Below are 22,334 nucleotides of genomic sequence, written 5' to 3'. Positions count from 1 at the left end.
GCCAAGACCCAATACCTTAGAAGACGAGGCATCACCCCACTCGACATTGGTGGGCATAGATGAAATCTTGTGCACGTCCACCACCAAGTCCTTGCTTCTGGTCATATGATTTGTGGCTCCACTGTCGAACAACCATGATTCCCCACCGGAAGCAAACACCTACAAGAGATCAACTCTTGGTTTTAGGTACCCATTTTGTAATGGGTCCTTTGATGTTAGTAACAAGGGTCTTAGGAACCCAAATAGACCATTCAATGTACTCATAAGGAGAACCAACAAATTTAGCATAAACATGCCCATCACTAGCACCGCATAACACATAAGAAGGGTTAAAGTCGTCGGCTTTGTTGGAAGGGGTGGCATTGCCCTTCTTGACACCACCACCCTTCACATTGTTCTTCTTATCCTTATAAGCACCTTCTCCCTCCCTCACAAAAGTTTGCTTGAGAGGGGGGGGGGGTCATTTGGCCTTGTCATTCTTCTTCTTGTTCTTGGGACTTGGGTGCAAACCCAATTCCCTCCTTGCCCACAACTTCCTTTTGATTGCTCAAAAGGTCGTTGAGGTTCTTCTCACCTTGTATGCAAGACACAAGGCCTTTCTCAAGTTGCTCCTTCAACTTTGCATTCTCCTCCACAAGATGCACATGCTCACAACACGGGTTAGTAGCATTTGCATTATCAATTAAAACCATATGAGGAAATGTGGCTTTCTCCTTGGTTAGCTTCACTTGGAGTTGATCATGAGACTCTTTGAGGCTAGCATGAGCACCCTTCAAGGCCTTCTGAGCCTTGCCAAGTATATCAAACTCCTCGTTGAGTCTAGCATGGTCAACCCCAAGTTTGGCCTTCTCGGAATTTAGCACACGAGATACAATAAGAGCATGATCAAGATCTTTCTTTAATTTAGCATGATCATCGTTGTGTGACTCCTCAAGAGCCAAAGGATGACCACACCCTTCCTCAAGCGCATTAGAGAGATCCAATATCTCATCGGCATGGTCGTGACTATGCCCTTCCATCTTAGAGATGGTTTGTTCGTGAGCCTCGATCATGTCATTGGCTTCACCAAGTTGTTCCAAGAGAGCAACAAAGTGCTTCTTGGATTTACCCTTGAGCTTACTCATAAAAGACTCAAATTCATTTTATTCCTCATTTGATCCCTCACATTCATCTATGCAATCTGTCAAAGAAGGATTAGTAGTGATGGTAGTTTTGATGTTGGGGGTTACCTTGTTGGTGGCTTTGGCCATGAGGCACTTGGCGGTGATGTTCTCGTTGGGTGAATCGAAGAGGGACACCTGTGGAGTTGAGGCAATGGAAACGGAGGCCATGGAAACCGTCTCACCGTATTCATCATCATCTTCATCCTCATTGTACTCTTCTTGTGCCACCAACCCCTTGGGAGGAGTCTTCTTGGTGAAGTTGTTCTTGCTGGGGAAGGACTTGGCTTGTCTTTTTGGATAAGCTTGACACCATTGTCTTCCCTCTTCTCGTATGGGCAATCCGCAACAAAATGGCTCACATTGACACAATTATAACATGTCCTCACACGTTGCTTGCCCTTGGCGCCACTTGAGTTGTTCTTGTTGAAGTTGGGCCTTGAGTTCTTGCTCCAAAATTGCCGTGAAGCAAGAGCCATGTGCTCATGATATGCATACTTGGTATCTTCGGGGCAACACTCCTCTTCTTCCTCTTCACCCTCTTCTTCCACACTAGCCTTGGCCTTCAAGGCAAGGTTGGGCTTCTTTGCTCATTGAGAACGCAAAACCGCATTGTCGGCGGTCTTGTCCAAGATCCTCATTGCCACAAACTCATCCAACACTTCACTTGAGGACAAGGTGTGGAAGTCCGGCCTTTGACAGATGACGGAGGACATGGCCTTATGGTAAGGCATCATGGCCTTGAGAAACTTGCGCTTGATCCAATTATCATCCGTATCCTTGCTCCCATGATCTCGGAGTGAGACCGCGAGAGTGGTTAATCTCCGGTAAAGCTCACGAGGTTCTTCATCTTTATTCATTGCAAACTCATCGGCTTCATCTTGCACCACTTCATAGTTGGAGCGTTGAATGCTTGCGCTTCTCTTGTAAATGGAAACAACATGTTGCCATGCTTCCTTGGCCACGGTGAAAGGTCGGAGATGCGCAATATCTTCGGATGGAATTGCATCTTGGATGATGAAGAGAGCGGACTCGTTGAATTGATTATCCATGGCTTCTCTAGGGGTGAAGTTGCTTGGGTCATGCGGGTAGAAACCTTGCTCAATAATTCTCCAAAGATTAGTGTTACTATGATTTAAATGACGTTTAAAGCGATAGACCCAAGAGGCAAAATCCTAATTTTTCACAAACTTAGGAGGAGGACCAACATGATTCAAAATGAGTGGAGGGAACCGGTCCTCCATAAGTGAGTGGAGGTTCAACATGGGCAAAGATGCCATTTCCACTTCTACCACTAGATAAAAGGAACTTTGTCACTAGTAGCTCCCCCCTTGTCGGAGTTAGCATCCGTCACCTTGTTAGCGGGATCCCCCACTTTCATTGGTGCGGTGGATAATTTAAGGCCTTCTAAAAACTTGTTGAATATGCCTTCAACCTCGGTCGTCATGGAGGTTTTCAATGTGTCCAAAGCTGCATTGAACTCCTCACGAGAGACCGAGGATCCCCATCAGCCGTACACTGGGGCGCTCCTCCCCACCGTCTATGGTGTCAACCATACTCTTTGGACGGTAAAGTCCTTAATAAAGAGACAATGCTCTGATACCATTTGAAAGGATCGATATAATTAACTAGAGGGGGGTGAATAGGCAACTAACATTTTTTATCTTTTCTTTACCAAATTAAACTTTGCATCAAAGTAAATGTCTAGTTATGCAACTAGGTGAGCAACCTATATGATGCAACAACAACAAGTACACATGCAAGCAAGGGATACAACACAATATAAGCTTGCACAAGTAAAGGTGAGAGATAACCAAAAGTGGAACCGGTGGAGATGAGGGTGTGTTACCGAAGTTCCTTCCCTTTGAGAGGAAGTACGTCTCCGTTGGAGTGGTATGGAGGCACAATGCTCCCCAAGAAGCCACTAGGGCCACCGTATTCTCCTCACGCCCTTACACAATGCGAGATGCCGTGATTCCACTATTTGTGCCCTTGAAGGCGGTGACCGAACCTTTACAAACAAGGTTGGGGCTCTCTCCACAACCGAATTGGAGGCTACCAACGAAACCACGGAGCTTCACCACAATGGAATGTGGCTCCGAGGTGACCTCAACCGTCTAGGGTGCTCAAGCACCCAAGAGTAACAAAATCCACACAAGAAAGTATGGGGGAATCAAATATCCTTTGGTGGAAGTGTAGATATAGGTCTCCTCCTTCAAACCCTAGCAAATCAACAAGTTTATATGGCTAGAGAGAGAGAGACCGGGCAAGAAAGCTTGAAGGGCATTATTGGTGGAGAGAGAGAGGCAAGACGTGAAGGAGGTAGGTGGAAGAACCTCCTTTATATAGGAAACCCTAAATTCCAACCATTACTGCGAAAACAACATTGCAGCGGTACAACCGCTCCTCGTCCCGGTACAACCGGGACTCACGGGTATACTACAGAAACCCTAACAGGCGGTACAACCAGACACCCGAGCGGTTGTGCCGGTTAACAAGATCAACCGGAACAACCGCTCGTCTACCGCCCCACAACCGCCACAAAACAGAAGGGAGACACCCTAGTGAGCGGTGGTTGAGCGGTAGTGGGCCGGTACTACCGCCTGCCCCTGGTACTAGCAGCGGCCAAGTCCTAAGCGGTATGCAAGGCAGAACCGGAATAACCGGGCTACTACCGCCCAAGTATCGCCCCAATACAGAAGCTAGTCCGGTTGTTGGGCGGTACCTGGCCGGTACAACCGCCAAGGATGCAACACCCAGTTCTTTTGAGCAAGGTGGCGGTACCACCGCCCTGGGGCAGTGGTACAACTGCTCTGGCGACACTAGGCGGTCCAACCCCTGGGTATCACCCCTGGGGCGGTGGTCAGGCCGGTACCATGGGCCAGCGGTACAACCGCTGAGAGTTCACAGAAACAGTTGAAAAGAAGGAGAACTCTCTCTCAAACAAGAAATGGAAGGCAAAGGTGGGTGAGGAATATGTGTACGTGCAATGATTCATCCAACTCCTTCCGGTGTGGATTCCCTCTTAATAGTACGGGTTTCCTACGACCAAAGAGATAAACATGTAGACAAACACCGCCTTCGATCTTTTTCTTCTAGAGAGAATAACTAACCGATGCAAGCCTAATCACCGAGAACCTGAAGCACTTAACACAAGATTAGACCAACAGAGAGTTGTCATCATCATCCAAAACACAAAGTAGGGAAATGACCTAACACAATATTGTTTTTTCCGTCAACCTAACGAAATATTTACAACAAGACGAGCGGGTTAGGGGGTTCCTCGGCGTCGATGGAACCCTAAATAGCAAGTATCATCGGTGCAAGATACATGTGGCGCTCGGCGTTGAACACTAGATCCACATCCCAAAAGTGACGCCGGCGCCCGGCGTCCTACGCGTAGTAATAGTTCCGGGGGCCGATGACAGTCGAACACCTTGGCGAATTTGCTTGGCAGCCTTGCGATGAGGATTAAAGCCAAGTTTTGAAACTTCAAACAACCAAACCGACTTGAGTCAGTTTGGGTGTTTCAAGTTTCAACACTTGGCTTTTAATCGTCATCACAGAGGCTGCAAGACAAATTCGCATAGGTGTTCGACCGCCATCGACCCCGAGAACTATTGTTGCGGGACGCCGGACGCCGCGTCACTTGTGGGAGTGGATGTAGTGTTCGACACCGATGGCCACATGTATCTCGCACCGACGATACTTGCTATTTAGGGTTCCATCGACGTCGAGGAACCCCCTAAACCGCTCGTCCCCGGGCGCCCTCTGGTATGGTGACGCACGATCGATGGGTCAGCACTCAGACCGGGGGATTCTCGGCATGGGCGACGGCGTCGGGACCGACAGGACCCACAGGCTCCACCATCTCTCCCCTCGGCGACCGGCGATCCACGACCCTCTTCCTTTTTTCCTTTTTCCTCTTCTTCTACTTATTCTTCTTTTTTTTTCAACTTTCTTCTTCTTCTAATTATCTAAACCTAAACCTAGCACTAACCTAATCCTACCACTAACCTAAACCTATTAATAACACCTAAACCTAAACAGCAAATAACAGTAGAAAAAAAAACAAAAAAAATCACCTTGGCTCCGGCGGGGCGGCGGGGGTCGGGGGCGGCGGCGCGGGTGAGGTGAGGGCCGTGAGAGAGAGAGAGGGGTGGGGCGCGGGCGCCGACCCCTTTTCAGTTAGGTCAAGGCTCTTCGCCGTCTACTAGCAGACGACAAAGAGCCTAGCTAGTGGGGTGGGGCCGGGGAAACGACCGTTAAAACGGCCACTTTCTTTGCCATCTGCTGGCTGACGGTAAAGAAGCTTTGCTGTCCGCGAGCAGACGACAAAGAAAGTGGCCGTTAGGTCATTCTCGTTAGTCTGCCACCCACCCTCTTTGCAGACGGCTTTGCCGTCAGCTAGCAGACGACAAAGAGCTGGCTGACGGCAAAGATCCTGATTCCAGTAGTGCCTATACGGTTATTGTTACCCGAGAGCTTCCAAGTTGTGTCGTTGTGCCTCAGGTTCATTTGTGGGCCTTGGGGCTCGCCCGAAGAGCTACCCCTATTGAGAGGGTGGTTGGACATTCGTCGGCGAAGGCACTCCAAGGCTTAGGTGAGACACTACTTTTCATGGGACCACGTGAATTTCGAGTTTTCCATCCGGCCCAAACCATCATCCCCCTTGTCATTCTCCGCCGCTACCCTGGTTGCTCTATTGATAGACTCTATCCCATTCAATGTGCATCGTTGGATTTTTTCGATGCTTTTATCTTTTTTGGTTGTGTTCACGCCGTCTTGAAAGCATGAGAGTACCACACGTTTTCTCCATCTTTTTGTTTGTTCCACCCACGAAGCGAACCAACATGTTCCACGAGGCCATGTCGAATGCAATGTACATCCGGAGTGATCAAGCTCATATTTCTCATTTTAGCCAAGATGCCATTTCGGATGTTATGTGTGGTAGTCACCGATCATCGTGGAGATGACTATTGCATTACCTATTTTGCACACATTGTTTCCGCGCACATTCATCCTAATTGCAAACTACACATAGATAAGATAAACATCACATGTAACCGCAAGAAAAAAAGATAACCATCACACTAAAACTACTTGGAGCAGCAAAGAGACTTCAAACTACAGTAGCTATGCTGGTAAACACACGGCCACGAGCCTGCGCATCTCAGCTCATATTCTTTCAGGCAAAGGAGAAAACAAACCGAAGGGAAAAAGAGAGGAGAATCCAGTTTCCAGTTTTTATACTATTTTCCCCGTCTCTCTCTCTCTCTCCTCGCCCTGTTTCTCTCTCTCCCTCTTCCTCCCCACCCTCTCCGCCGCATCCCCGTCTCCCCCGACCCTCACCCCCACCCCGCTGCTCCCGTCCAAACCCTAACCCTAAACCCCACCCGCGCCTCCATCCAATCCCTGCCTGGCGTCCACCCGTCCCCGGCGGCCCGGATTCGGATTCGCCGCGCCGGACCGATTCGATCGATGTAGGCAGCGAGCATCGCTGCCCACTCCGTACACAGGACTCGCGCCCCCGCCTCGAGATGGCTGCTGCGGGGTGACGAGGAGGAGGGGAGAGTAGTAGAGGGAGCGCCCAAGCGTAGATGGCATTGGGAGATCTCATGGCGTCCAGGCTCGTGCACTCGTCCTCATCGTCGTCCTCGTCCTCGTTGCCCACCCCCTCCTCGGCGGCGGTGAACCACCAGACGGACCGCGTGGATGGTGAGCTCCCTGTCGCGAACGGGCCGGAGCTTCGGAGGGAGGACGCCGGCGAGGAGGATGAGGAGGGGAGGGCCGTGGTGCTAGTGCCGTGCCTGCCGCAGGTGGTTGTGCTGTGCGAGCAGCGGCACGAGGGGTTCGATGAGGCCGCCGCTGCCGTGGCCGGGCCATCGACCAGCGGGCTCGTCTCCAAGTGGCGCCCCAAGGACAGGGTAATGGATGTAGCTCATGCAGCTATTGCTCATCCTCCTCTTGTTGATCATTTTTTTCTTAGATTTGCCAGGGTTGGCCCTCAGATATTCAGTCAGGTGATGTTCATGGGCTTATGATTAACGGCATGTGTAGTTCATTGAGCTACACCAGGGTAAATTTTGGGCAGCTGCTGGTGCTGGTTTGCTTAAGTGGCTACGTGCAAATTTAGGCCCTCTTCGGTAACCCACCCACTCCCGGAATCTGCGGAGCGGGGAAACTGCAGCTCCGCCCGCTCCGGGAGCGGAGTTGTGGAGTGGGCGCGATTCCGAACAGTGCGTTAGTATAATTTACCATTTTCAATAGGAGTTACAATTGGACCACCACACTTTTAAGGTGTAATGGATGATGTGACCAAACTTTTGAGTTTGGGCCGTTTAAGTAAGTTATATGATCCATAGTCTTACCAGCAGGATAACCAAATCCGTGAACTGGCTATCCAGATTTGCCTAGTTATTATTGTTCGCTGCGAGCTGATGCTATTCTTTCTCCCAAATGCTTGGAGAAGTCGATGTCATTTTATGTTTCCGTCGCCTTGTCGGTGGTTGCTTTATTAATTATAATGATAAACGGAACCATTTATAGCTGTCGCTATGTTAACGTATCCATGCTTATTCGCTGCTCAGGAGATCACCGGAATTAAATGTAGCACGACGACCACTAGCGTGTAATATGTAATTAATGGCTCGGCTAAAAAATCAAATAAGCAAGTGCCAAGTATTGGTATTGTTATGACCTTTCTTAACAGAGCATGTCATTCTCTTAGGATGATCATTTTTGCCTTTAACTGCATGTATACAGTTTTCTGGTGATTGATATAAGATTGTATATAAGAATAATGGTTCAAACTATGCTAGACCCAAATATTCTTCATAGTTATCTAGTACTCTTGATTACGTTCAGATAGGATGTCCGCACCCTTATCCAAGTGACTGTACTTGTTAGTGGCTGATTGGTGTCATGTGGAAAATTGGACACTTAGTGCCAGCATTTTGCCTGTGGTGAAACTAATTAGTGAGTTGAGCGCCAATCAAAATCTGGATCATTGTAGTGAGTTGTCAAGGCAAATTTGCCTACCCAATGTACAAGTGTCACTGACGGTCTAAGAAATTCTATCGTTAAGAATTTGGCATGTGGTTTATGAAATATCACATTGGCAGTGCCATTGACTTGGGGTTGAGGTATACGGCTGTTTCTACTCATGACAATATGAGAAGGATGCTTTTGACTATAAAGACGAGGTTGCTTACTTGAAAACAACTTAGCATTACGGTACTTGAAATTTCCTCTCGGATAATTTGAGTTGTGATTGACTGTTTGCTTTTGGCAAGCAAAGTTTTACTTTGTATGACTGTATGTTAGCGGAGATGTTGACATTCCTATTTAAAAAAAAAATCTGTATAAGCTCTTAGTAGTTCATGTATATTAAGCTACCTTTCCCCTTCATACAAATTAACTCTAGCAGGTTTGCAGATTATAGTGATTTGTCTGGACTAGAGTATTGTGTTAAACTTTTGTAACCATGTGTGTGCCACGATTGTTTGCGAAAAAGAGATATGCTAAATTTATTGTGATCTCAGCAAGGGGATATCGCATATTTAGTATGTAAATTATGCCACAGCTTTGGTAGAACTAGCTAATGTTACCAATAAATAGCTTAATTACTATTCCAGTTTGTTGTTAGTTTGGTCAGAGTATTGATCTCTTCCCTTGGTTGTGTTTCTACTCTTTTATTTTATAACCATTGGATGGTGTTACTTTCATAAACTGTTTACATTTCGTATGTGCTATATACTAACAGTGGTCTTTGTTGCAGATGAAGACCGGATGTGTTGCACTTGTATTATGTTTAAACATTAGTGTTGATCCGCCGGATGTAATTAAAATTTCGCCTTGTGCAAGAATGGAGTGTTGGATAGGTAAACATTCGGTTATGTGTATATGCTTATCTAGTTTTCTAATGAGCTGAGAGGGACTTCTTTTGCCTGCTGTTGGTAATTCTGTTTCATGTTCGTGGTATGCAGCTTCATTATCATTTTTTCTCTGTACGTGCTAGTTAGAATAAATTCAATCTTTATTTTATTAATAATTACTATTTTCACTTAACTGAAAGCACTTCTTTTCACGGTTGCATTTCTGAATGCCAGACTTGGCTGTGTTGGTAGCTGGAGGAGATTGCAAATTTGCAGTAAAGAAACAGTCTTGCATCTATTTAGAAATAGATGGTGTTCTTTTAATAGATGAATTCAAGTTTTATAGGTTACATAATGATATCATATTCGTGTTTTGGTTGCAGAGCAACTAATGATTTTTAGGCTACATTTGAAGATATTGTGTTCTTTAGGTCGTGAATGATATGAACTTGATTGTATTTCTAGCTCTGTGGGTTATGAACTTGATTTATTAATAGTAGCGATAATTATTTGCTGAGACGTGAAATGTACCAGATTTAAACAAGCATGATGGCTATCTTTGTAAATAGCATAGTAGTACAATAATCTTATTGCACTTCAGTTGCCTTGAGATCTGCTCACAGCCTTTCCGTTGTTTCATTTCCAGATCCATTTTCTATGCCACCTCCCAAAGCCCTTGAAAGTATTGGAAAAACATTACACTCACAGTATGAGCGATGGCAGCCTAAGGTGGCCCACTTTATTTATTTACATAAGCGGTTTCTGATAAACTGATATCACTGCTTACATCTTCATGTCCTAATGATGCCTGCAGGCTCGTTACAAGCTTCAGCTGGATCCAACAGTCGAAGAAGTCAAGAAGCTTTGTAATACTTGCCGCAAATATGCCAGATCAGAGAGGGTTCTTTTTCATTACAATGGTCATGGTGTACCAAAGCCTACAGCTAATGGAGAGATTTGGGTGTTTAACAAGGTGAGTGTTGTCAAGTCAAAACGTGTATTGCATATGTTGATTCATTATTTATCCATATGTCTTTATTGAAGCGTCCTTTGTACTCTGGTGCAGAGTTATACACAGTATATCCCTCTTCCTATTACTGATCTCGATTCATGGCTGAAAACACCATCGATTTATGTTTTTGACTGCTCAGCAGCTGGAATGATCGTGAAAGCTTTTCTAGAGGTATACACTATAGTCCAGTCTAATCTTTTTTGTATGTTCATGCAATCTGCAAGTCATAGGTACATAATTTGTGTTTTTTTCTTTCTATTTGTATGATTCTTGGATGGTTTCATATTCATTATGGCTCCTTATGTTGACTTCAGCGTCTAGACTGGAGTTCAAGCTCTTCTGCGTCTTCAGTGAAGGATTGCATTCTCCTTGCTGCCTGCGAGGCACATCAAACTCTTCCTCAGAGTGCAGAATATCCTGCTGATGTGTTTACAGCTTGCCTGACCACTCCCATAAAAATGGCATTGCACTGGTTCTCTCTCTTTCTCTCTCTCTCTCTCTCTCTCTCTCGTACACAATCCAGTGTAGTTTGTCTTGCTGTATACTGGTCTTTGTATAGTCCCCCTTCCGATTTCAGCTGACATTTGTCCTGATCTGTGAACTTGTCTACAAACCATGCAGGTTTTGCAAACGATCATTACTCAGTGGTTCTCTGGATCACTCTCTTATTGACCAAATTCCTGGAAGACAAAATGACCGTAAAACACTTCTGGGGGAGTTGAACTGGATTTTCACTGCTATTACAGATACTATTGCATGGAATGTTCTTCCTCATGGTACAGAAGGTCATTTGAGTTAAAAAATAATATCAGTGGGGCATTGCTTTTATAACACAAATTTCACATGTGCAGAATTATTCCAAAGGCTTTTCAGGCAGGATCTTTTGGTCGCCAGTCTCTTTCGCAACTTCTTACTTGCTGAGAGAATCATGCGGTCTGCAAACTGCTCTCCAATTACGTACCCACTATTGCCACCCACACATCAACATCATATGTGGTAATTGACTAGATTAGTCATTCTGTTTCCATATATATTATGCGCCTTTTCTGCATTTACCGTAATTTGCTGAATGTTAGGGATGCATGGGACATGGCTGCGGAGATCTGCCTTTCCAAGCTTCCTCATTTGATTGCTGATCCTAATGCAGAGTTTCAGGTCTTGCTACCTATTTTATCATTGAATAATTTAGCACTAAAAACTTAAACAAATTTTGTTGGTATTGCTCTGCCATTGGAGTATTCTCACTTCAGTACCATAACTTTGCTTGTTTCCTTACTCAAACAGCCGAGCCCATTTTTCACGGAACAATTGACAGCATTTGAAGTGTGGCTTGATCATGGCTCTGAGGATAAGAAACCCCCTGAACAGTTACCCATTGTTCTTCAGGTAAGACAATTTCTCGGACCAATTATTCTTGAGCCTACTAATGCTATTGTTATCTGAGATGGTAACAAACTCTCCAAATAGTCTAGTGGCAAGAGACAGTGTTTGGATGATCCAGTCACCTTTTCTTATCTACTTGGACCATATTGGTTCTATTTATATTGTTGTATATGCCATCTTAATTAGTTCATGACCTCATGTAACCAGTGTTAATTTGGGAGTGTGCTACACCTCTAGACAATTGTCAACTATATTTCTTTTCTTGTTTTTCTTTGCTCTTGATGCAATCATGTTTTATGTAGGTCCTGCTTAGCCAATCACACAGATTTAGAGCACTTGTTCTGCTTGGAAGATTTCTTGATATGGGGCCATGGGCAGTTGATTTGGTATGGAGTTGGCATATTCTGCAGGCCTTCATTTGTTTTTTGACATTGTGCTGGCTATTTATTCCTTATCGAGTATATTCAAACTCTGGCACTTCATTGTTTTAGGCCTTATCTGTTGGTATCTTCCCTTACGTGCTCAAACTGCTCCAAACAAGTGCGATGGAGTTGCGTCAAATTCTTGTGTTCATATGGACAAAAATTCTCTCTCTTGATAAGGTATGCACTCTACTTAAAAATCTTCAGCAGCTGTTCCTATTCTCTTGAAGATTCTGTTGTTTACCTCAGTTGCTCTTTTTGTTTCAAATGACAGTCATGCCAGGTTGATTTGGTGAAAGATGGAGGGCATGCATATTTTATCAGGTTTCTTGATAGTTTGGATGCTTACCCGGAGCAGCGTGCAATGGCTGCTTTCGTTTTAGCAGTTATTGTGGATGGGCATAGGAGGGGTCAAGAGGCTTGCATGAGTGCAGGTCTTATAGATGTTTGCCTGAGACATCTGCAACCTGAGAATCCTCATGATGCACAGACAGAGCCTTTGCTTTTGCAATGGCTTTGTTTATGCCTTGGCAAACTCTGGGAAGATTTCCCTGAGGCTCAGTTACTTGGTCTACAATCAAATGCACCCGAAATTGTTACATGTTTATTGTCTGAGCCTCAACCTGAGGTATGGTTAGACTTGGTGTGTCAATTATTCATCATTGCAGGTTCGCAACGCGAGCATTAAATATTTGGTCTTTGCAGGTCAGAGCCTCTGCTGTTTTTGCACTTGGAAATCTGTTGGACATTGGATCTCCATCAGTGAATGGAGGTGATGACGACTCTGATGATGATGAAAAGGTGAGAGCTGAAATAAATGTTGTTCGAAGCCTTCTGCAAGTCACTTCAGATGGTAGCCCTCTTGTTAGAGCTGAGGTTTCTGTAGGTAAGTCTACCTGAAAATACATTGTACTTCCTAGATAGTCCTTTTAGTAATGTCTTGGACATAGTAGACTCCTTTTAGCTATGAACAATCATTTTGAGTTAAGCCGATGTTTTCCAGCTCTTACTCGCTTTGCGCTGGGCCACAACAAACATCTCAAATCTGTTGCTGCGGAGTACTGGAGACCTCAAACCAATTCACTGCTGAAGTCACTACCATCATTGGCTAATATTAATAACCCAAGCAATGTTTACAGTCCCAGTAACTTTTTGCAAGGCAGCAGTGGCCTTTCTTCTCATATTGGTCCTGTGTTAAGGGTTGGTAGTGATACCAGTGCCGCAGGTCGTGATGGAAGAATTTCTACAAGCAGCCCGATTGCGACAAATAGCATTATGCATGGGTCTCCCCAGTCAGATGATTCTTCTCAGCACTCTGATTCAGGCATATTGCTGAGAGATAATGCAAGTAACGGTGGTCTCAGCTACACAAGGTCAAGGCCTATTATTGACAGTGGAATTTATTCCCTATTTATTTCGACGATGTGCTCTATTGCTAAAGATCCTTACCCTAGAATTGCAAATATTGGCCGGAGAGCACTGTCCCTTGTAGGGGTCGAGCAAGTGGTCATGAGAAATACTAGATTTGGCAGTGGGGGTGCAGGAGAGACATCTGCTCCTTCATCAAACATAGGAATGGCACGTTCTTCTTCCTGGTTTGACATGAATTCTGGTTAGTTATAACCTTTTTCCTTGCAATGTGCTTGTAGTACCTCTCAGTTTTTTCCCAATGGGATTAACTATTTCACTGATCGTTTTCAATGCTTTTGCAGGAATCTCAATGGCATTTAGGACCCCTCCTGTTAGTCCACCTCAGCATGATTACCTTACAGGGTTGCGCCGCGTGTGTTCTATGGAGTTCAGACCACATCTCTTGAACTCACCTGATGGCTTAGCTGATCCGCTCTTAAGCTCTGCTGCAGCCCCCAGTACCAGTGAGCTTAATATACTTCCCCAATCAACAATTTACAACTGGAGTTGTGGCCACTTCTCTAGGCCTCTTCTAACCGGGTCTGATGATAATGGGGAAGTAACTGCTAGAAGAGAAGAGAGGGAACGAACTGCACTGGATTGCATCGCTAAGTGCCAGCGTTCCTGTACGTGGATTGACCGCTTACTCTGCATTCAGTTACTGTTTTTTATTAGTTATGTTAGTTATTTGGCTCTCATTTGTGATGGTTCCCCTTTTCCCTTTTTGTGGTTGGCGGGGATAGCAGCATGCAAGATGACTAGCCAAATTGCTAGCTGGGATACAAAGTTTGAGTTGGGTACAAAATCAGCATTGCTGTTACCTTTTTCTCCAATCGTCGTTGCAGCTGATGAAAACGAGCAAATAAGGTAAAATATATATTGTTAGAACCTCATGAAAATTGATAATTCAAATAATGACTTCAGGTGTCTAAAGTTTTATTCTTTTATATTCATGCCAGAGTGTGGAATTATGACGATGCTCTACCAGTGAATACTTTCGAAAACCACAAGTTATCTGACAGAGGACTATCCAAACTTTTACTTATCAATGAGCTTGATGAAAGCTTGCTTTTAGTTGGCTCAAGTACGCCTTGCCTCTTTATGGCTGTCTCTTGTATCTGTACATATGTACTCCTTGTGATATCTATTTTTCATACTGTAGGTGATGGAAATGTCCGTATATGGAGAAACTATGCTCAAAAGGGAGGACAGAAACTTGTAACTGCTTTCTCATCAGTTCAGGGCCATCGAGCTGCAGGCCGCAGCGTTGTGATTGACTGGCAACAGCAATCTGGTTATCTGGTGATATTCTGATTTCTCTTTCCAAGTTCTGGTAACTTCGTATTCATTTAAGACCGTCCTAATACTGGAACTACTCCTTTTGTTGTACAACAGTATGCATCTGGTGACATGTCTTCCATCCTTGTATGGGATCTTGACAAGGAGCAACTTCTCAACACCATTCCATCATCTGCTGATAGTGGCATTTCAGCTCTGGTGAGTTCTGGTTACATTTGAGTATTCAGAATAGTCGTACGACAAATTGTTTAGTCTGTTTTGGACTCTAGGGATTTAATCTGTTATGGCTTTATTATTTTCTGTTCTGCTGTTCCTGCTTTATACTCTTGGACTCCCCCCTTCACGCTAATCAGAAATTTCCAATTTTTTCCACTGCTAACTCTACCGTTTTATGAGACCTAAATTTCATATTCACTATTTCGACGGTGTCAAAATTAGATCATGCCGCAGATTGATGCACAAAGAAAAATGTGATCATAAATAGTTTAGTGTTCCTTCTGTAGGAACAACTACATTTTCTTAGGTCTAGCAATGCATGCAGTGTATAATTTTTTTGGCTAAAGGGTTTGCTCAAAATTTATTCCCTACTTTTACTAGACCAAAAGTAGTGTTTCAGTTGGTTTTGTCAGCTTGTTTTGTTTTTTGCACTTTCCATGATGTGAGGAACTAAGAAGCACGGGTACGGGTACACGGACACGGCGATACACATACGGGGGCATGGGATACGGCATTTTCCAAAAACAGCTATTTGCGGATACGGCAAGTATATAAAAAAAATAAAAAAATGCCATGTAAGATACATAGAGTTAAAAATAAGAATGATACATCAAATGGCAAATGCTAGTATTGGTCTATTAGAGAGTAGAGACCAGGGTTCCCTTCACTCACCCATGGACAATTGGCTACCGGCGGTGGTGCTCCCAAACGCCATGCTCCCTGACAGCAAGCAACAATCAAAACAGCAGCACCAGCATTCAAGTGAGCAGCAGCTCAACAGCAAGCAGCAGCAACTCAGCGTCAAGAAATCGAGCAAAGACATGAAGAGGTTGAGGAGAGGCTGCTTGGTTTCCCGCTCGAGTGTGGTTGTTGTCGGAGGCTGAGTTCAGGCGTGGCGGTGGCGGCAGGCGGCGGCAGAGTCCAGGCGGCAGTAGTATCTATTACAGGCGGCGGCGGCGCGATCGCTGGAGCGTGGAGCAGCGTTCCTTTTGTGGCGCTGTATTGGGCCAAGGCTGTTATTGGGCTTCCCGTGTCCCTAATGTATTCCATATATATATGTCTCAGCCGTGTCTTTCCTTTTTTCCTTTTTTCTAATTCGGAAATCAGGGGATACTGGGGGATACGCGAATCCCGGCGTATCTAGCTGTATTGCCGTGTCCTGCCAAACTAGGATGGCAATTTGGCTGTTTTGGCCGTGTCCATGCTTTGTAGGTGAGGAATACAGTTAGCAAAATAATTTTTTGGTGACTTGCTTCTTAAGAATATATCTATTTTTGTTTCATTGGGTTGTAAGTGCTATTTGAGCTATTGCATCAAGATGTATTGATCAGGTTTAACATATTCTGTTGTTTTTGTCCATGACCATTGCTTGCTGTTTCTCTTTCAGTCTGCATCTCAGGTTAGACCTGGTCAATTTGCTGCCGGTTTTATTGACGCATCCGTAAGGATATTTGATGTTCGCACCCCTGACAGGTAAGTAAATCTTTATTTCTCTATCCTTTACCCTGGATAATATTTGAGATATTATCCATATGTTAAAGTATGATTCAGTTTTTATTACCTTTTATCCCCATTCATGTTTCTTCCTTTGGATGTTTTTTCCTTCAATGATGCAGGCTAGTTTATATGGCAAGACCACATGCCCCAAGAACTGAAAAGGTCGTCGGTATAGGGTTTCAGCCTGGATTTGATCCATACAAGGTATTATTCCTACCACTCTTTTTTGGTGTTGCTGTGTTCTTCATTCTGTTATATTGGTATAGGTTTTGAAAAATGGTTTGCTGGAGCTTTACAAAGCTATGTAATATTTGCGATCACAGATTGTAAGCGCATCTCAAGCTGGAGACATTCAGTTTCTTGATGTTAGAAGGGCTGCTGAACCCTACCTCACTATTGAAGCTCACAGGGGTTCATTAACAGCACTGGCTGTTCACCGGCATGCCCCAGTCATTGCAAGTGGCTCAGCTAAGCAAATGATTAAAGTGTTCAGTCTTGAAGGAGAACAGCTAACGATCATTCGGTACCAGCCATCTTTTATGGGCCAAAGGATAGGAAGTGTAAACTGCCTTTCGTTCCATCCGTACAAATCTCTCCTGGCTGCTGGAGCTGGTGATAATGCTCTGGTCTCTATCTATGCTGAGGACAATTATCAAGTAAGATGAGGTTTACATCCTGTGGCATGCAATGACGACACAATCAGTAGGCCATATGATTGGCCGACTGCTGGATCCGCAGCAGGTTCAGCTACAAGATACAAGATGATACAAAGCCTGGTCAGTGACATGGTGGTGATTGCAGTGCTGTGGCTTTTTGGTCCATATTGCTTGTGTTGGGCATCTACATCTCTGGTCGGCATGTGCAATTTGTAAGATACAAATCAAGATTCATTAGCCTCCCTTGCAGAAGGTTGTGAAAGTGAAAGGCAGTTGTGGTCCAGTCAGTGAATCCGGAGGCTTCCCCAATAATCATACCTAGGTTAACTGAAATGTAAATAGCCGTCCCCATTTGGATTGTTGTCCTGTCAGTCAGTTTTCTTCCTTTCCCAAAGTGTAAAAAGGTTTGCCGATGCTTCATATCATAAGTCGGGTCTGGCGGGGTCTGCAAGTGGTTGTTTATATGGGCCAGGAAGGGAGAATGCATGCACATGTCTCCTCACAGATGTTCTTCAATAGATAGATGCTCCTTTCCAGCTAATATAGCATTTAGAGGTGAGTTGTTACTATGGCTTGCTTTAACCAGTGTTGTCCAGGTCATTCTTTGTAAGCATTGGACTATCATCATCCAGTGTTGTCGTCATAGCAGGGCTTCATTGTCCATTTGTACATATGAACTGCATTTGTACAGTAGTTAATTCTCTTAAGATAAGTTGTAATGCATGTTTGTCCTTGGGTGTATCTGGCATATTCTGAATATTTAAGTGAAAAAGAAGCTTGTCTCTGTGTACACATTGTTGTTTCTTGTGCCTAGAATCATGGGCTGTGGTCTCTGAATTTTTTGTGTGGAATTCTGTATGGTTTATTTTGATGGTTAAGAGATGATGCAGCCATGAGGTGTTGGATGCTGCTAGTTTATCTTGAGAACTGGAGGCATCACAAACAAACGGATGTGTTGTTGCATTGAAGCAACTGGCAAGAGGATTTCGGGATGCGATGAAATGAAATTTTACTTGCATTTCATAGCATGCGAGGAGACAATGGGTGTCACTTTGAGTTGTGAAGGCATCCTGTATTTCACCATTGAATGCTGGCTGGCAAGTCAAGACTAAAAAGTTGTGTTTTGTGCTTAAGCCATTTGGTATTCATACCAAATCTAATTGACCGATCACAGCCACACACACTCAGAGAGGAGCGGCACCGGCGGAGCTTCGATCCTTGTTCGACGACGGTACTCCGCTGATGCGTGTAAAGAATAGATGCGTTGCAAATACAGTGCAGCAGTAGGCCAGCAGCGAGCATCTGACATCGGCACCAGCCGGCCGCGAGATGAGCTGCTCCCCGGTGCCAGAACCTGACCACCACCGCCTGCTGGCCACCCTCGCGCGCCACGGCCGCCTCGCCGCCGCCGCCACGCTCTTCTCCACGGCCGTCCGCACCACACGCGCGCTCAACACCATACTCGCCGCCCTCTGCTCCTCCCCGTCGCTCCTCCGCGTCGCCCCCTCCGTGCTCCTCCTCGCCGCCCCCACCGCCTCCCCCGACGCGGCCACCTTCCGCGTCCTCACCTCCGCGCTCTGCCGCGCAAGCCGCCCCTCCGCCGCCGCCGGCCTCTTGCGCTGCATGCCCTCCCTCCACCTCGACCCGGACTCGCCGCTGTGCCGCGCCGTGCTCTCCTCCCTGTGCCGCTGCGCCCCGGCCCGGGACGCGGCGGCGTTCCTGGACGACATGCGCCGGTGGGGCGTCCCGCCCAGCGGGCTCGACCACCGCGCCGTCCTCCGCGCCCTCCTACGGGAGGGGATGGTGGCGGAGGCATACGAGGTCGTCAAGGAGAAGATGGGCTCCGACGGCGTGTCCCCCGGGGTGGCCGACTTCGAGCTGATGCTGCGCGCGTTCAGCGAGCGCGGGCAGTTCGACGCCGTCGACGAGGCGTTCGACGAAATGCTCCTTCGAGGGCTCGTGCCGGGCGTGGCCGTCTACAACGTGTACGTCGCCGCGCTGTGCAAGAAAGGGGACCTGGCCGGCGCGCGCCGGATGGTGGACTGCATGGAGCGCGCCGGCTGCCCGCCGGACGTCAGGACGTTCGGCGTCGTGGTCGCCGGGTGCGTGTCCGCCGGGGACGCCGGCGCTGCCAGGGACGTGGCGTGGGAGGCGGTGCGGCGGGGCCTGCGGTGGGACACGCCGTCGATGGTGGAGCTGGTCGGCCTGCTCCGGGCGTGCGGGCACGTCGCGGACGCGCACGGGCTGCTGCTGGACGTGTTCCTGCACGGCGGGTGCACTGGAGTGGACGCCTCGACGCTCGGGCAGCTGATATGTGCCAGCGAAGACGCCTGCAGCGTGATCACAGATCACCCGAAAGACTAGAAAGTGCATCACATTTTGAGGTCCATGCCTCGTTTAATCTGTTCCGAATGTTTCAGCCGCAGGTCAATCCGTCAATGCATTCCAGTGCTTCATGAATGTCCACTGGATATTTAGATGTACGTATTTCACATAAAATTTTAAGAGTTAAATTGCTTTGTGCACAAAGTTGAAAGGGGGGGGGGGGGGGGGGGGGGGGGGGGTGTGACCCCAAAGTTCGCCCCTCAGCCGCCGATTTCAGCCCAAATTCAGCGCAACTTAGGCCAAAATTCGGCGTGTTTCAGCACAAATTCAACAAAAACTATTTTTATCACATAGTTCATCATAGGAATCAATACAAATCAAATAGTTTAACAAAGCAAACTCATAATTCAAACACAAATTAAAACTCATAGTTCAACGAAGCATAGTTCGTCACACATCGAACTAGGCGTTGCCCTTGAGCCTCCATAGGTGCTCCACCAGATCATGCTGCAGTTCTTGATGCACCTGTAGGTCTCGGATCTCCTGACGCATATTGAGGAAGGCAGCCCATGGTGCCGGTACCTGGTGATCAACTTGGGCAAGAGGACCCTGCCTGTAATATGGTTCAATGTCAAACACTGGCTCTTCCTGCTCGCTCTCAATGATCATGTTGTGCAAGATGACACAGCAAGTCATGACTCACATTTGATCCTTCGACTAGGTCGGAGCGGGGTACTGAACAACAGCAAATCGAGATTGGAGCATACCAAATGCCCGCTCGACATCCTTCCCGCAAGCCTCCTAACACTTGGTAAAGTAGGAGTTCTTGCCTCCTGGCATAGAGTTTGAGATAGTTTTCACAAATATGGACCATCTCGGATAGATGCCATCTGCTAGGTAGTATCCCTTGTTGTAGTGCCGCCCATTGACCTCGAAGTTCACCGGAGGAGCATGACCTTCAACAAGCTTGGCAAAGACATTCGAGCACTACAATACGTTGATGTCAATGTGAGTTCCTGGCATACCAAAGAAGGAGTGCCAAATCCAGAGGTCCTGCGTGGCCACTGCCTCAAGTACCACACTACAAGCTCCTTTGGCGCCTTTATACATCCCCTGCCAAGCAAATGGACAGTTTTTCCATGCGCAATGCATGCAACCGATGCTTCCAAGCATCCCAGGAAATCCTCTTGCCGCATTCTGTGCTAGGATCCGAGCAGTGTCTTCCGCATTGGGTGATCGCAAGTATTATGGTCCAAACAATGCCACCATTGCCCTACATAACTTGTACAAACACTCAATGGTGGTGAACTCGGTCATGCGTCCATAGTCTTCCCGTATATCACCGGGAGCTCCGTATGCAAGCATCCTCATAGCTGTCGTGCACTTCTGGAGTGAGGGGAGTCCAACTGTGCCGGTGCATGTTGGGGAGCGTAGTAATTCAAAAAATTTCCAACGATCACGCAAGATCTATCTAGGAGATGCATAGCAACGAGACGGGGAGAGTGTGTCCACGTACCCTCGTAGACAGAAAGCGGAAGCGTTATGTTAACGCGGTTGATGTAGTCGAACGTCTTCACGATCCAACCGATCCAAGTACCGAACGTATGGCACCTCCGTGTTCAGCACACGTTCAGCTCGATGACGTCCCTCGAGCTCTTGATCCAGTAGAGGGTCGAGGGAGAGTTCCGTCAGCACGACGGCGTGGCGACGGTGTTGGTGATGTGATCCGCGCAGGGCTTCGCCTAAGCACTACGACGCTATGATCGGAGGAGTAAACTGTGGAGGGGGCACCGCACACGGCTAAGACAAATCTTGGTGTTCCTTTGGGGTGCCCCCCGCCCCCGTATATAAAGGGGGAGGAGGAGGCCGGCGGTCTAGGAGGGGCGCGCCAAGGGGGGAGTCCTACTTGGACTCCTAGTCCAAGTAGGATTCGCCCCCTCCTTCCTTCCAATGGAGAGGGAAAGGGGAAAGGGGGGAGAGGGAGAAGGAAAGAGGGGGGCCGCGCCCCCTCCCCTTGTCCAATTCGGATTGGGCAAGGGGGGGGGGGGCGCCTCCTCCCGTGGCCTGCCTCCTCTCCTCCACTATGGCCCAATAGGCCCATTAACTTTCCTGGGGGGTTCCGGTAACCTCCCGGTACTCCAAAAAATCCCCGATCTTCTTCGGAACCATTCTGGTGTCCGTATATAACCTTTCAATATATGAATCTTTACCTCTCGACCATTTCGAGACTCCTCGTCATGTCCATGATCTCATCCGGGACTCCGAACAAACTTCGGTCACCAAAACACATAACTCATAATACAAATCGTCATCGAACGTTAAGCGTGCGGACCCTACGGGTTCGAGAACTATGTAGACATGACCAAGACATATCTCCGGTCAATAAGCAATAGTGGAACCTGGATGCTCATATTGGCTCCTACATATTCTACGAAGATCTTTATCGGTCAAACCGCATAACAACATACGTCATTCCCTTTGTCATCGGTATGTTACTTGCCCGAGATTCGATCGTCGGTATCCTCATACCTAGTTCAATCTCGTTACCGGCAAGTCTCTTTACTCGTTCCGTAATGCATCATCCCGTAACTAACTCATTAGTCACATTGCTTGCAAGGCTTATAGTGATGTGCATTACCGAGAGGGCCCAGAGATACCTCTCTGATACATGGAGTGACAAATCCTAATCTTGATCTATGCCAACCCAACAAACACGTTCGGAGACACCTGTAGAGCATCTTTATAACCACCCAGTTACATTGTGACATATGATAGCACACAAGGTGTTCCTCCGGTATTCGGGAGTTGTATGTATAATCTCATAGTCAAAGGAACATGTATAAGTCATGAAGAAAGCAATAGCAATAAAACTAAACGATCATTATGCTAAGCTAACGGATGGGTCTTGTCCATCACATCATTATCTAATGATGTGATCCCGTTCATCAAATGACAACTCATGTCTATGGTTAGGAAACTTAACCATCTTTGATTAACGAGCTAGTCAAGTAGAGGCATACTAGGGACACTCTATTTGTCTATGTATTCACACATGTACTGAGTTTCCAGTTAATACA

General features: G+C 46.5%; 2 protein-coding genes across 4 annotated transcripts; both read left to right on the top strand.

The window, feature by feature from the left end:
• Positions 1-6,468: 6,468 nt before the first annotated feature.
• LOC123120355 (regulatory-associated protein of TOR 1) lies at positions 6,469-17,722 on the top strand. 3 transcript variants are annotated; one of them, XM_044540324.1, is made up of 23 exons: positions 6,471-7,087; positions 8,941-9,043; positions 9,684-9,766; positions 9,852-10,010; positions 10,104-10,220; positions 10,364-10,521; positions 10,671-10,825; positions 10,901-11,045; positions 11,126-11,204; positions 11,334-11,435; positions 11,735-11,818; positions 11,924-12,034; positions 12,129-12,482; positions 12,560-12,740; positions 12,858-13,466; positions 13,567-13,890; positions 14,011-14,131; positions 14,224-14,348; positions 14,427-14,566; positions 14,660-14,761; positions 16,167-16,252; positions 16,396-16,480; positions 16,600-17,722. In XM_044540324.1, exons 1-23 carry the CDS (start codon positions 6,761-6,763, stop codon positions 16,939-16,941), a joined length of 4,092 nt encoding a protein of 1,363 aa, XP_044396259.1. In that variant the 5' UTR covers positions 6,471-6,760; the 3' UTR covers positions 16,942-17,722. The 3 variants fall into 3 exon arrangements, with proteins under 3 accessions (XP_044396257.1, XP_044396259.1, XP_044396258.1); XM_044540323.1 differs by having other exon boundaries at positions 14,008-14,131; XM_044540322.1 differs by having other exon boundaries at positions 6,469-7,087; positions 14,008-14,131; positions 14,224-14,566.
• Positions 17,723-18,046: 324 nt separating this feature from the next.
• LOC123124578 (pentatricopeptide repeat-containing protein At2g38420, mitochondrial) lies at positions 18,047-19,455 on the top strand. The gene has a single exon (XM_044545163.1). The coding sequence runs from the start codon at positions 18,262-18,264 to the stop codon at positions 19,294-19,296; it is 1,035 nt and encodes a 344-aa protein (XP_044401098.1). The 5' UTR covers positions 18,047-18,261; the 3' UTR covers positions 19,297-19,455.
• Positions 19,456-22,334: the final 2,879 nt, after the last annotated feature.

Source organism: Triticum aestivum, chromosome 5D (genome assembly GCF_018294505.1).
Source record: "Triticum aestivum cultivar Chinese Spring chromosome 5D, IWGSC CS RefSeq v2.1, whole genome shotgun sequence".
Lineage (NCBI taxonomy): Eukaryota > Viridiplantae > Streptophyta > Magnoliopsida > Poales > Poaceae > Triticum > Triticum aestivum.
The sequence above is the reverse complement of the archived record's forward strand: the minus strand, read 5'-3'. Positions and strand labels throughout refer to the sequence as shown.

Excerpts from the sequence above, each read along its gene's own strand:
- LOC123120355 (XM_044540322.1), top strand. The coding sequence starts at position 6,761 with ATGGCATTGGGAGATCTCATGGCGTCCAGGCTCGTGCACTCGTCCTCA. Across the intron at positions 11,046-11,125 it reads ACACATCAACATCATATGTG|GGATGCATGGGACATGGCTG; the intron begins GTAATTGACTAG and ends GCTGAATGTTAG. Across the intron at positions 16,253-16,395 it reads GATGTTCGCACCCCTGACAG|GCTAGTTTATATGGCAAGAC; the intron begins GTAAGTAAATCT and ends TCAATGATGCAG.
- LOC123124578 (XM_044545163.1), top strand. The coding sequence starts at position 18,262 with ATGAGCTGCTCCCCGGTGCCAGAACCTGACCACCACCGCCTGCTGGCC.